Below are 16,232 nucleotides of genomic sequence, written 5' to 3'. Positions count from 1 at the left end.
GTCTAGTAACTCCTTTATCACCTCTAACAGGTGCTAAAGAAGGAACAAAAGTAACATGCAAAACAGGCTAGACAAAAATAGGTGTTTATAACAGAACCTGAATTACTGGTTGTTACTGACGGACACTAAAGCAGCTAGTTTGAAAGGAATTAGTCCCCCAAAGAGGAGAAACCGGTCCCTAAAAAGGAGGAAATGGTTGAGCCCTTGGCTGTAGCTCAAACATCTGGGTCTCAGACTACAGCTGGTCTAGGATCAGGAGCCCCTGTCTATGTAATCTCTTTCATTATGATTATAAGGATTAAATCCTAGATAAAAGCTTCAACTCGGAGACTCTTCATGAATCGAAGAGGCAGGAAGTAGGGAAGAACTTTGTGGTATGGAACACAGCCCAGCCCAGGACTAGGATTACGTTCAGTATCATTTCCTGTAATCTCTGGGCTCTTCATGGGTAGTCCTGCCCCCAGAGTAAATAATGATACACAAACACACAGACAGCAAAGCTTGCAGATCATCCAATCATCTTCTCACACGGCCTCATACAGATCTACAGGGACACCGAGCACCAGGGAACAAGAGATTACATTTAATATAAACACCAGGTACAGTAAAAACATTTATGATGTGCTTTTTGGTGATCTAGTCTGTCTTTACTAAACAAGTTAGATCTAGTCTGTCTTTACTAAACAAGTTAGATCTAGTCTGTCTTTACTAAACAAGTTAGATCGAGTCTGTCTTTACTAAACAAGTTAGATCTAGTCTGTCTTTACTAAACAAGTTAGATCTAGTCTGTCTTTACTAAACAAGTTAGATCTAGTCTGTCTTTACTAAACAAGTTAGATCTAGTCTGTCTTTACTAAACAAGTTAGATCTAGTCTGTCTTTACTAAACAAGTTAGATCTAGTCTGTCTTTACTAAACAAGTTAGATCTAGTCTGTCTTTACTAAACAAGTTAGATCTAGTCTGTCTTTACTAAACAAGTTAGATCTTGTCTGTCTTTACTAAACAAGTTAGATCTAGTCTGTCTTTACTAAACAAGTCTGTCCCCCCTCCATCTACACCTGCATTGCTTGCTGTTTGGGGTTTTAGGCTGGGTTTCTGTACAGCACTTTGAGATATCAGCTGATGTACGAAGGGCTATATAAATACATTTGATTTGATTGAAGTGGATTTAACAGGTGACATCAATAAGGGATCATATCTTTCACCTGGATTCACCTGGTCAGTCTATGTCATGGAAAGAGCAGTTCTTCCTAATGTTTTATTTACTCAGTGAATATTTCTATACTATTTTATATGAAGTTTTTCCAGAATAATAAAGCAGTACTATCAAAATGTATTAACTTTTAATAAGTTGACGTTACCTGAAACCTGACAGATTGTGGCTGAAAATATATACATTATCAACACATTTTGTCTGCATTAAAACATGGTACGGTAAGAGAGACAGATTTTCCCTGCTGTTTATGACGGTTCACTTATAACTTTAACAGGTATACTGTTTGGTAACTATTTAAACCTTGCATTCATTGTCATGTAGTTAAATATTTTATTTCCCTTTAAGTTTCATGTTCCTGGATCCTTCAGGAGATTATATTTCAAACTAACACTTGACTCATCCAGGCGTGGTCCCAAATGACACCCTATTCCCCATTGGGTCCTGTTCAAAAGAAGGGCACTATATAGGGAATAGGGTGACATTTGGGACTCACTTAGAGTGTATTGTCCGTTGATGGAAGTGTTGCCAAATTCTTCTAAGTGAAAATGTGCTCAAACCTGCCGGGCTGTTCATGTTGATGACGTTTCATGATAATCGTCAAGAGGGCTCACGTTACTAGGTTACCACAGTTATTTTAGGCCAACGATAACAACTGTCCTATTGTCACTAGTAGAAAGAGGAGGCAGGGAAGCGCTACTAAGGTACACAATAGTACATTTTGGTGGATAGAAGGTGCTCTTTGGTAAAAGGGGTAAATTGGTCAGCAAAAAGAAAGGAGGACCAAGGCACTCTTCATATAATTAATTCAAATGCCTTTATTTGTAGGTTCAATAGAAAGAAAGTTTTAAAAATCCGACGTGTTTCGGATGCATGGCCTTCGTCAGGGATTTGCTTTCGTTGGATTTTTAAAACTTTGTTTCTATTGAACATGCCCTACAAATAAAGGCATTTTAATTAATTATATGAAGAGTGCCTTGGTCCTCCTTTCTTTTTTATGTTCTATTGTCACGTTCCACAGCAAGAAAACCAAATATGTCACTGAAACAGAAGGGGGAACTAACAAAGAGTCACTGACCACAACCAAAACGACAAGGCTGGGGTTTTAGGAGAGGTTCTGAAAGACACTCATGGTGTCCACTGAACGTTGACTAGCAACAACAACTGGAGCCTAAAAGACAGAGGTAGGTAAGAGGTAAACAAAATTAAAACACACACCAAACTTAAAGACATGAAGTAAACCACAACTAAAGGAGTTAACCCTCCACATCTATTAAGACAACTAGAGGAGTTAACCCTCCACATCTATTAAGACAACTAGAGGAGTTAACCCTCCACATCTATTAAGACAACTAGAGGAGTTAACCCTCCACATCTATCAAGACAACTAGAGGAATTAACCCTCCACATCTATCAAGACAACTAGAGGAGCTAACCCTCCACATCTATCAAGACAACTAGAGGTGTTAACCCTCCACATCTATCAAGACAACTAGAGGAGTTAACCCTCCACATCTACCAAGACAACTAGAGGTGTTAAACCTCCACATCTATCAAGACAACTAGAGGAATTAACCCTCCACATCTACCAAGACAACTAGAGGAGTAAACCCTCCACATCTACCAAGACACCTGGAGGAGTTAACCCTCCACATCTATCAAGACAACTAAAGGTGTTAACCCTCCACATCTATCAAGACAACTAGAGGAGTTAACCCTCCACATCTATCAAGACACTAGAGGAGGTAACCCTCCACATCTATCAAGACAACTGGAGGAGTTAACCCTCCACATCTATCAAGACAACTAGAGGAGTTAACCCTCCACATCTATCAAGACAACTAGAGTATTTAACCCTCTACATCTATCAAGACAACTAGAGGAGTTAACCCTCCACATCTATCAAGACAACTAGAGTATTTAACCCTACACATCTATCAAGACAACTAGAGGAGTTAACCCTCCACATCTACCAAGACAACTAGAAGTGTTAACCCTCCACATCTACCAAGACAACTGGAGGAGTTAACCCTCCACATCTATCAAGACAACTAAAGGAGTTAACCCTCCACATCTATCAAGACAACTAAAGGTGTTAACCCTCAACATCCATCAAGACAACTTAAGGAGTTAACCCTCCACATCTATCAAGACAACTAGAGGTGTTAACCCTCCACATCTATCAAGACAACTAGAGGAACTAACCCTCCACATCTACCAAGACAACTGGAGAGGTTAACCCTCCACATCTATCAAGACTACTAGAGAAGTAAACCCTCCACATCTATCAAGACAACTAAAGGAGTTAACCCTCCACATCTATCAAGACAACTAGAGGTGTTAACCCTCCACATCTATCAAGACAACTAGAGGAGTTAACCCTCCACATCTATCAAGACAACTAGAGGAGTTAACCCTCCACATCTATCAAGACAACTGGAGGAGTTAACCCTCTACATCTATCAAGACAACTAGAGGAGTTAACCCTCCACATCTACCAAGACAACTGGAGGAGTTAACCCTCCACATCTACCAAGAAAACTAGAGGAGTTAACCCTCCACATCTACCAAGACAACTGGAGGAGTTAACCCTCCACATCTACCAAGACAACTAGAGGAGTTAACCCTCCACATCTACCAAGACACCTAGAGGAGTTAACCCTCCACATCTATCAAGACAACTAAAGGTGTTAACCCTCCACATCTATCAAGACAACTAGAGGAGTTAACCCTCCACATCTATCAAGACAACTGGAGGAGTTAACCCTCCACATCTATCAAGACAACTAGAGGAGTTAACCCTCCGCATCTATCAAGACAACTAGAGTATTTAACCCTCCACATCTATCAAGACAACTAGAGGTGTTAACCCTCCACATCTATCAAGACAACTAGAGGAGTTAACGCTCCACATCTCAGACAACTAGAGAAGTTAACCCTCCACATCTACCAAGACAACTGGAGGAGTTAACCCTCCACATCTATCAAGACAACTAGAGGAGTTAACCCTCCACATCTATCAAGACAACTAAAGGAGTTAAACCTCCACATCTATCAAGACAACTAAAGGTGTTAACCCTCTACATCTATCAAGACAACTTAATGAGTTAACCCTCCACATCTATCAAGACAACTAGAGGTGTTAACCCTCCACATCTATCAAGACAACTAGAGGAGCTAACCCTTCACATCTACCAAGACAACTAGAGGAGTTGACCCTCCACATCTACCAAGACACCTAGAGGAGTTAACCCTCCACATCTATCAAGACAACTAAAGGTGTTAACCCTCCACATCTATCAAGACAACTAGAGGAGCTAACCCTTCACATCTACCAAGACAACTAGAGGAGTTGACCCTCCACATCTATCAAGACAACTGGAGGAGTTAAACCTCCACATCTATCAAGACAACTAGAGGAGCTAACCCTCCACATCTACCAAGACAACTGGAGAGGTTAACCCTCCACATCTATCAAGACTACTAGAGGAGTTAACCCTCCACATCTATCAAGACAACTAGAGGTGTTAACCCTCCACATCTATCAAGACAACTAGAGGAGTTAACCCTCCACATCTATCAAGACAACTAGAGGAGTTAACCCTCCACATCTATCAAGACAACTGGAGGAGTTAATCCTCTACATCTATCAAGACAACTAGAGGAGTTAACCCTCCACATCTACCAAGACAACTGGAGGAGTTAACCCTCCATATCTACCAAGAAAACTAGAGGAGTTAACCCTCCACATCTACCAAGACAACTGGAGGAGTTAACCCTCCACATCTACCAAGACAACTAGAGGAGTTAACCCTCCACATCTACCAAGACACCTAGAGGAGTTAACCCTCCACATCTATCAAGACAACTAAAGGTGTTAATCCTCCACATCTATCAAGACAACTAGAGGAGTTAACCCTCCACATCTATCAAGACAACTGGAGGAGTTAACCCTCCACATCTATCAAGACAACTAGAGGAGTTAACCCTCCGCATCTATCAAGACAACTAGAGTATTTAACCCTCCACATCTATCAAGACAACTAGAGGTGTTAACCCTCCACATCTATCAAGACAACTAGAGGAGTTAACGCTCCACATCTCAGACAACTAGAGAAGTTAACCCTCCACATCTACCAAGACAACTGGAGGAGTTAACCCTCCACATCTATCAAGACAACTAGAGGAGTTAACCCTCCACATCTATCAAGACAACTAAAGGAGTTAAACCTCCACATCTATCAAGACAACTAAAGGTGTTAACCCTCTACATCTATCAAGACAACTTAATGAGTTAACCCTCCACATCTATCAAGACAACTAGAGGTGTTAACCCTCCACATCTATCAAGACAACTAGAGGAGCTAACCCTTCACATCTACCAAGACAACTAGAGGAGTTGACCCTCCACATCTACCAAGACACCTAGAGGAGTTAACCCTCCACATCTATCAAGACAACTAAAGGTGTTAACCCTCCACATCTATCAAGACAACTAGAGGAGCTAACCCTTCACATCTACCAAGACAACTAGAGGAGTTGACCCTCCACATCTATCAAGACAACTGGAGGAGTTAAACCTCCACATCTATCAAGACAACTGGAGGAGTTAACCCTCCACATCTATCAAGACAACTAGAGGAGGTAACCCTCCACATCTATCAAGACAACTAGAGGAGTTAACCCTCCACATCTATCAAGACAACTAGAGGAGTTAACCCTCCACATCTATCAAGACAACTAAAGGAGTTAACCCACCACATGTATCAAGACAACTAAAGGAGTTAACCCTCCACATCTATCATGACAACTAAAGGTGTTAACCCTCTACATCTATTAAGAGAACTAAAGGAGTTAACAATCCACATCTATCAAGACAACTAGAGGAATTAACCCTCCACTTCTACCAAGCCAAATAGAGGAGTTAACCCTCCACATCTACCAAGACAACTAGAGGAGTTAACCCTCCACATCTACCAAGACAACTGGAGGAGTTAACCCTCCACATCTACCAAGACAACTAGAGGAGTTAACCATCCACATCTACCAAGACACCTAGAGGAGTTAACCCTCCACATCTATCAAGACAACTAAAGGTGTTAACCCTCCACATCTATCAAGACAACTGGAGGAGTTAACCCTCCACATCTTTCAGACAACTAGAGGAGTTAACCCTCCACATCTACCAAGACAACTGGAGGAGTTAACCCTCCACATCTACCAAGACAACTAAAGGAGTTAACCCTCCACATCTATCAAGACACCTAGAGGAGTTAACCCTCCACATCTACCAAGACAACTAGAGGAGTTAACCCTCCACATCTATCAAGACAACTAGAGGAGTTAACCCTACACATCTACCAAGACAACTAGAGGTGTTAAACCTCCACATCTATCAAGACAACTAGAGGAATTAACCCTCCACATCTACCAAGACAACTACAGGAGTAAACCCTCCACATCTACCAAGACACCTGGAGGAGTTAACCCTCCACATCTATCAAGACAACTAAAGGTGTTAACCCTCCACATCTATCAAGACAACTAGAGGAGTTAACCCTCCACATCTATCAAGACACTAGAGGAGGTAACCCTCCACATCTATCAAGACAACTGGAGGAGTTAACCCTCCACATCTATCAAGACAACTAGAGGAGTTAACCCTCCACATCTATCAAGACAACTAGAGTATTTAACCCTACACATCTATCAAGACAACTAGAGGAGTTAACCCTCCACATCTATCAAGACAACTAGAGTATTTAACCCTACACATCTATCAAGACAACTAGAGGAGTTAACCCTCCACATCTACCAAGACAACTAGAAGTGTTAACCCTCCACATCTACCAAGACAACTGGAGGAGTTAACCCTCCACATCTATCAAGACAACTAAAGGAGTTAACCCTCCACATCTATCAAGACAACTAAAGGTGTTAACCCTCAACATCCATCAAGACAACTTAAGGAGTTAACCCTCCACATCTATCAAGACAACTAGAGGTGTTAACCCTCCACATCTATCAAGACAACTAGAGGAACTAACCCTCCACATCTACCAAGACAACTGGAGAGGTTAACCCTCCACATCTATCAAGACTACTAGAGGAGTAAACCCTCCACATCTTTCAAGACAACTAAAGGAGTTAACCCTCCACATCTATCAAGACAACTAGAGGTGTTAACCCTCCACATCTATCAAGACAACTAGAGGAGTTAACCCTCCACATCTATCAAGACAACTAGAGGAGTTAACCCTCCACATCTATCAAGACAACTGGAGGAGTTAACCCTCTACATCTATCAAGACAACTAGAGGAGTTAACCCTCCACATCTACCAAGACAACTGGAGGAGTTAACCCTCCACATCTACCAAGAAAAATAGAGGAGTTAACCCTCCACATCTACCAAGACAACTGGAGGAGTTAACCCTCCACATCTACCAAGACAACTAGAGGAGTTAACCCTCCACATCTACCAAGACACCTAGAGGAGTTAACCCTCCACATCTATCAAGACAACTAAAGGTGTTAACCCTCCACATCTATCAAGACAACTAGAGGAGTTAACCCTCCACATCTATCAAGACAACTGGAGGAGTTAACCCTCCACATCTATCAAGACAACTAGAGGAGTTAACCCTCCGCATCTATCAAGACAACTAGAGTATTTAACCCTCCACATCTATCAAGACAACTAGAGGTGTTAACCCTCCACATCTATCAAGACAACTAGAGGAGTTAACGCTCCACATCTCAGACAACTAGAGAAGTTAACCCTCCACATCTACCAAGACAACTGGAGGAGTTAACCCTCCACATCTATCAAGACAACTAGAGGAGTTAACCCTCCACATCTATCAAGACAACTAAAGGAGTTAAACCTCCACATCTATCAAGACAACTAAAGGTGTTAACCCTCTACATCTATCAAGACAACTTAATGAGTTAACCCTCCACATCTATCAAGACAACTAGAGGTGTTAACCCTCCACATCTATCAAGACAACTAGAGGAGCTAACCCTTCACATCTACCAAGACAACTAGAGGAGTTGACCCTCCACATCTACCAAGACACCTAGAGGAGTTAACCCTCCACATCTATCAAGACAACTAAAGGTGTTAACCCTCCACATCTATCAAGACAACTAGAGGAGCTAACCCTTCACATCTACCAAGACAACTAGAGGAGTTGACCCTCCACATCTATCAAGACAACTGGAGGAGTTAAACCTCCACATCTATCAAGACAACTAGAGGAGCTAACCCTCCACATCTACCAAGACAACTGGAGAGGTTAACCCTCCACATCTATCAAGACTACTAGAGGAGTTAACCCTCCACATCTATCAAGACAACTAGAGGTGTTAACCCTCCACATCTATCAAGACAACTAGAGGAGTTAACCCTCCACATCTATCAAGACAACTAGAGGAGTTAACCCTCCACATCTATCAAGACAACTGGAGGAGTTAACCCTCTACATCTATCAAGACAACTAGAGGAGTTAACCCTCCACATCTACCAAGACAACTGGAGGAGTTAACCCTCCATATCTACCAAGAAAACTAGAGGAGTTAACCCTCCACATCTACCAAGACAACTGGAGGAGTTAACCCTCCACATCTACCAAGACAACTAGAGGAGTTAACCCTCCACATCTACCAAGACACCTAGAGGAGTTAACCCTCCACATCTATCAAGACAACTAAAGGTGTTAACCCTCCACATCTATCAAGACAACTAGAGGAGTTAACCCTCCACATCTATCAAGACAACTGGAGGAGTTAACCCTCCACATCTATCAAGACAACTAGAGGAGTTAACCCTCCGCATCTATCAAGACAACTAGAGTATTTAACCCTCCACATCTATCAAGACAACTAGAGGTGTTAACCCTCCACATCTATCAAGACAACTAGAGGAGTTAACGCTCCACATCTCAGACAACTAGAGAAATTAACCCTCCACATCTACCAAGACAACTGGAGGAGTTAACCCTCCACATCTATCAAGACAACTAGAGGAGTTAACCCTCCACATCTATCAAGACAACTAAAGGAGTTAAACCTCCACATCTATCAAGACAACTAAAGGTGTTAACCCTCTACATCTATCAAGACAACTTAATGAGTTAACCCTCCACATCTATCAAGACAACTAGAGGTGTTAACCCTCCACATCTATCAAGACAACTAGAGGAGCTAACCCTTCACATCTACCAAGACAACTAGAGGAGTTGACCCTCCACATCTACCAAGACACCTAGAGGAGTTAACCCTCCACATCTATCAAGACAACTAAAGGTGTTAACCCTCCACATCTATCAAGACAACTAGAGGAGCTAACCCTTCACATCTACCAAGACAACTAGAGGAGTTGACCCTCCACATCTATCAAGACAACTGGAGGAGTTAAACCTCCACATCTATCAAGACAACTGGAGGAGTTAACCCTCCACATCTATCAAGACAACTAGAGGAGGTAACCCTCCACATCTATCAAGACAACTAGAGGAGTTAACCCTCCACATCTATCAAGACAACTAGAGGAGTTAACCCTCCACATCTATCAAGACAACTAGAGGAGTTAACCCACCACATGTATCAAGACAACTAAAGGAGTTAACCCTCCACATCTATCATGACAACTAAAGGTGTTAACCCTCTACATCTATTAAGAGAACTAAAGGAGTTAACAATCCACATCTATCAAGACAACTAGAGGAATTAACCCTCCACTTCTACCAAGCCAAATAGAGGAGTTAACCCTCCACATCTACCAAGACAACTAGAGGAGTTAACCCTCCACATCTACCAAGACAACTGGAGGAGTTAACCCTCCACATCTACCAAGACAACTAGAGGAGTTAACCATCCACATCTACCAAGACACCTAGAGGAGTTAACCCTCCACATCTATCAAGACAACTAAAGGTGTTAACCCTCCACATCTATCAAGACAACTGGAGGAGTTAACCCTCCACATCTACCAAGAAAACTAGAGGAGTTAACCCTCCACATCTACCAAGACAACTGGAGGAGTTAACCCTCCACATCTACCAAGACAACTAGAGGAGTTAACCCTCCACATCTACCAAGACACCTAGAGGAGTTAACCCTCCACATCTATCAAGACAACTAGAGGTGTTAACCCTCCACATCTATCAAGACAACTAGAGGAGCTAACCCTTCACATCTACCAAGACAACTAGAGGAGTTGACCCTCCACATCTACCAAGACACCTAGAGGAGTTAACCCTCCACATCTATCAAGACAACTAAAGGTGTTAACCCTCCACATCTATCAAGACAACTAGAGGAGCTAACCCTTCACATCTACCAAGACAACTAGAGGAGTTGACCCTCCACATCTATCAAGACAACTGGAGGAGTTAAACCTCCACATCTATCAAGACAACTAGAGGAGTTAACCCACCACATGTATCAAGACAACTAAAGGAGTTAACCCTCCACATCTATCATGACAACTAAAGGTGTTAACCCTCTACATCTATTAAGAGAACTAAAGGAGTTAACAATCCACATCTATCAAGACAACTAGAGGAATTAACCCTCCACTTCTACCAAGCCAAATAGAGGAGTTAACCCTCCACATCTACCAAGACAACTAGAGGAGTTAACCCTCCACATCTACCAAGACAACTGGAGGAGTTAACCCTCCACATCTACCAAGACAACTAGAGGAGTTAACCATCCACATCTACCAAGACACCTAGAGGAGTTAACCCTCCACATCTATCAAGACAACTAAAGGTGTTAACCCTCCACATCTATCAAGACAACTGGAGGAGTTAACCCTCCACATCTACCAAGAAAACTAGAGGAGTTAACCCTCCACATCTACCAAGACAACTGGAGGAGTTAACCCTCCACATCTACCAAGACAACTAGAGGAGTTAACCCTCCACATCTACCAAGACACCTAGAGGAGTTAACCCTCCACATCTATCAAGACAACTAGAGGTGTTAACCCTCCACATCTATCAAGACAACTAGAGGAGCTAACCCTTCACATCTACCAAGACAACTAGAGGAGTTGACCCTCCACATCTACCAAGACACCTAGAGGAGTTAACCCTCCACATCTATCAAGACAACTAAAGGTGTTAACCCTCCACATCTATCAAGACAACTAGAGGAGCTAACCCTTCACATCTACCAAGACAACTAGAGGAGTTGACCCTCCACATCTATCAAGACAACTGGAGGAGTTAAACCTCCACATCTATCAAGACAACTGGAGGAGTTAACCCTCCACATCTATCAAGACAACTAGAGGAGGTAACCCTCCACATCTATCAAGACAACTAGAGGAGTTAACCCTCCACATCTATCAAGACAACTAGAGGAGTTAACCCTCCACATCTATCAAGACAACTAGAGGAGTTAACCCTCCACATCTATCAAGACAACTAAAGGAGTTAACCCACCACATGTATCAAGACAACTAAAGGAGTTAACCCTCCACATCTATCATGACAACTAAAGGTGTTAACCCTCTACATCTATTAAGAGAACTAAAGGAGTTAACAATCCACATCTATCAAGACAACTAGAGGAATTAACCCTCCACTTCTACCAAGCCAAATAGAGGAGTTAACCCTCCACATCTACCAAGACAACTAGAGGAGTTAACCCTCCACATCTACCAAGACAACTGGAGGAGTTAACCCTCCACATCTACCAAGACAACTAGAGGAGTTAACCATCCACATCTACCAAGACACCTAGAGGAGTTAACCCTCCACATCTATCAAGACAACTAAAGGTGTTAACCCTCCACATCTATCAAGACAACTAGAGGAGTTAACCCTCCACATCTATCAAGACAACTAGATGAGTTAACCCTCCACATCTACCAAGACAACTAGAGGAGTTAACCCTCCACATCTATCAAGACAACTAAAGGAGTTAACCCTCCACATCTATCAAGACAACTAGAGGTGTTAACCCTCCACGTCCATCAAGACAACTAGAGGAATTAACCCTCCACATCTACCAAGACAACTAGAGGAGTTAACCATCCACATCTATCAGACAACTAGAGGAGTTAACCCTCCACATCTATAAAGACAACTAGAGGAGTTAACCCTCCACATCTATCAAGACAACTAAAGCTGTTAACCCTCCACATCTATCAAGACAACTGGAGGTGTTAACAACTAGAGGTGTTAACCCTCCACATCTATCAAGACAACTAGAGGAGTTAACCCTCCACATCCCAGACAACTAGAGCAGTTAACCCTCCACATCTACCAAGACAACTGGAGGAGTTAACCCTCCACATCTATCAAGACAACTAAAGGAGTTAACCCTCCACATCTATCAAAACAACTAAAGGTGTTAACCCTCTACATCTATCAAGACAACTAAAGGAGTTAACCCTCCACATCTATACAGACAACTAGAGGTGTTAACCCTCCACATCTATCAAGACAACTAGAGGAGTTAACCCTCCACATCTGTCAAGACAACTAGAGGAGTTAAAAGCAATCAAATTAAATTATTTACCTTTGAAGAACTTTGGATGTTTTCACTCACGAGACTCCCAGTTAGATAGCAAATGTTTCTTTTTTCCAAAAATATTATTTTTGTAGGCGAAATAGCTCCGTTTGTTCTTCACGTTTGGCTGAGAAATCGACTGGAAAATGCGGTCACTACAACTCCGAACTTTTTTCCAAATTAGCTCCATAATATTGACAGACGTTGTTTAGAATAAATCCTCAAGGTGTTTTTCACATATCTATTGGATAATATATCCACCAGGACAATTGGTTTCTCATTAGAAGCGATTGGAATAATGGCTACCTCTGTACTTTATGCGAGATTTTCTGCGGGAGACACCATGTGACCACATGCTATATACGGCTATTCTTCAATGGAAATGCGTAAAAAGACGTCACAATGCTGTAGACACCTTGGGGAATACGTAGAAAGCGTAAGCTCATTCGTAGCCCATTCACAGCCATGTAAGGAGTCATTGGCATGCAGCGCTTTCAAAATATGGGGCACTTCCTGATTGGATTTTTATCTGGGTTTCGCCTGTAACATCAGTTCTGTTGCACTCACAGACAATATCTTTGCAGTTTTGGAAACGTCAGAGTGTTTTCTTTCCAAAGCTGTCAATTATATGCATAGTCGAGCATCTTGTCGTGACAAAATATCCCGTTTAAAACGGGAACGTTTTTTATCCAAAAATGAAATACCGCCCCCAGAGTTTCAAGAGGTTTTAAGTCTATCACTATGAACTGTATTGTTTAATTATGTCTGTTTCTCCCCCCCCTCTCTCTCTCTCCCCCCCCCCTCCCCCAGGGATACCATGGTCAGAACATTGAACAATATGAAGGAGCTGAGAGGTTCTAGTTTTGGTCGTCCCTGGCCGAGGCACGGACTCAAGCTCCTTTTCTGGTTTGCCAACGATTACATCGTCTTCAACGATGACAACCAGATGGTTGCAGATCCCGACCCCAAAGAGGGAGACTTTGGTTTCCATCACTTCCAGAACAGGCGTGAGTGTGAAAACAATGTCTGCAAGAGGCTGCTTCCTTATGATGGCTACCCATTCTATGAGGTGGGCAACCTCCACCTCCCAACATCTAAATCATTGCCTAAATATGTCAGGAAGTACAACACTGGTAACATAGATACCAGCAACATGGACCGTCTCATCATCAGTATGCGTCCAGACATGACAGTGGATAAGGTCTATGTGACCCAGCACGAGGACCTGAGGAGCTTCGACCCGGTCAACACCTATTGCATCAGCAGGGGGTTGCTCATGATCATATGTGGCCATTCATTGAGTAACTTCCTGGAACAGGCGGGCTATTCCACCCATGAGCAAAATGTAATTATGTATCAGGGCATCGCCCCCAGGGAGTCTGGGGATACTAGGATTGATATGGAAGGTGGATCCAGAGCTCCACCCAGAGCTGCACCCAGAGCTCCACCCAGAGCTGCACCAGGCTTCTGGGAAAGCCACTGTACCATACTGTAACCAGGCTTCTGGGAAAGCTACTGTACCATACTGTAACCAGGCTTCTGGGAAAGCTACTGTACCATACTGTAACCAGGCTTCTGGGAAAGCTACTGTACCATACTGTAGATCAGTGTCCTTTAGTCCTGGTCCTGGCGACCCTGAAGGGGGGAACTTTTTAGTTTATTGCCCCAGCACATTGCTGTTCATTATGGTATGTTCATTTTCACTAATACATTTAGTAATTTATCAGACACTCTTATCCAGAGTGACTTCAGTGCATTAAACTAAAGGCAGATAAACAACAACATCCTGTATCACAGTCATAGCAAGTCAACTGTTTCTGTTATCATTACTGAGAGGGTTGTTGCTGTTGGTGTCTGCTACTGGCTAATGTACTTCTGTATTTTAAAATACAAAATACATGCATTTTAATTAAATACACTTGAAAATACAAGTATTTTGTTGTTTATTTTTCAAACATTGATCTTTATGTTATTTTGTAATTTGTATTTTGACATTTTTTCCCTTCCCCTTGTTGTAATCAATGTAGTTTTCTCTTCACTTCAACCCAAAACATAAATGTGAGGACATTAAATCAATGTGGAAAAGGCTGATTGGATTTGCAAGTCAACTACATAAGAGCATTTCATCTAGTGGCCGACAATGAATGCAACAAGTAATCATTCTCTAATTCTTTAGAGGCTAATTCATTGAGTCTATATACCAACTCTATACACCAAATCTATATACCAGTCTATCAAGTCTATATACCAGTCTACCAAGTCTATATACCAAATCTATATACCAGTCTACCAGGTCTATATACCAAATCTATATACCAGTCTACCAGGTCTATATACCAAATCTTTATACCAGTCTACCAAGTCTATAAACCAAATATATGTACCAGTCTACCAAGTCTATATACCAGTCTACCAAGTCTATATACCAAATCTATATACCAGTCTACCAAGTCTATATACCAAATCTATATACCAGTCTACCAAGTCTATATACCAAATCTATATACCAGTCTACCATGTCTATATACCAAATATATTTACCAGTCTACCAAATCTATATACCAGTCTACCAAATCTATATACCAGTCTACCAAGTCTATATACCAACTCTATACACCAAATCTATATACCAGTCTACCAAGTCTATATACCAGTCTACCAAGTCTATATACCAAATCTATATACCAGTCTACCAGGTCTATATACCAAATCGTTATACCAGTCTACCAAGTCTATAAACCAAATCTATGTACCAGTCTACCAAGTCTATACACCAGACTACCAAGTCTATACACCAAATCTATATACCAGTCTACCAAGTCTATATACCACATCTATATACCGGTCTACCAAGTCTATATACCAGTCTACCAAGTCTATATACCAAATCTATATACCAGTCTACCAAGTCTATAAACCAAATCTATGTACCAGTCTACCAAGTCTATACACCAGTCTACCAAGTCTATATACCACATCTATATACCGGTCTACCAAGTCTATATACCAGTCTACCAAGTCTATATACCAAATCTATATACCAGTCTACCAAGTCTATACACCAAATCTATATACCAGTCTACCAAGTCTATATACCAAATCTATATACCAGTCTACCATGTCTATATACCAAATCTATTTACCAGTCTACCAAATCTATATACCAGTCTACCAAATCTATATACCAGTCTATCAAGTCTATATACCAGTCTACCAAGTCTATATACCAAATCTATATACCAGTCTACCAAGTCTATATACCAGTCTACCAAATCTATATACCAGTCTACCAAATCTATATACCAGTCTACCAAATCTATATTCCAGTCTACCTAATCTATATACCAGTCTACCAAATCTATATTCCAGTCTACCAAGTCTATATACCAGTCTACCAAGTCTATATACCAAATCTATATACCAGTCTACCAAGTCTATATACCAAATCTATATACCAGTCTACCAAGTCTTATATGCCAAATCTAGAATCAA

The 16,232-nt window shown here is 41.6% G+C and overlaps 1 protein-coding gene across 1 annotated transcript; it reads left to right on the top strand.

Annotated features, from left to right (window-relative positions):
- Nucleotides 1-427: 427 nt before the first annotated feature.
- Nucleotides 428-14,671, top strand: LOC118937807. The gene is made up of 2 exons (XM_036939401.1): nt 428-599; nt 13,551-14,671. Exons 1-2 carry the CDS (start codon nt 445-447, stop codon nt 14,233-14,235), a joined length of 840 nt encoding a protein of 279 aa, XP_036795296.1. The 5' UTR covers nt 428-444; the 3' UTR covers nt 14,236-14,671.
- Nucleotides 14,672-16,232: the final 1,561 nt, after the last annotated feature.

This window comes from Oncorhynchus mykiss, chromosome 12 (assembly GCF_013265735.2).
Source record: "Oncorhynchus mykiss isolate Arlee chromosome 12, USDA_OmykA_1.1, whole genome shotgun sequence".
Classification (NCBI taxonomy): Eukaryota; Metazoa; Chordata; class Actinopteri; order Salmoniformes; family Salmonidae; genus Oncorhynchus; species Oncorhynchus mykiss.
The sequence above is the reverse complement of the archived record's forward strand: the minus strand, read 5'-3'. Positions and strand labels throughout refer to the sequence as shown.

Excerpts from the sequence above, each read along its gene's own strand:
- LOC118937807 (XM_036939401.1), top strand. The coding sequence starts at position 445 with ATGGGTAGTCCTGCCCCCAGAGTAAATAATGATACACAAACACACAGA. Across the intron at positions 600-13,550 it reads ACATTTAATATAAACACCAG|GGATACCATGGTCAGAACAT; the intron begins GTACAGTAAAAA and ends CCCCTCCCCCAG.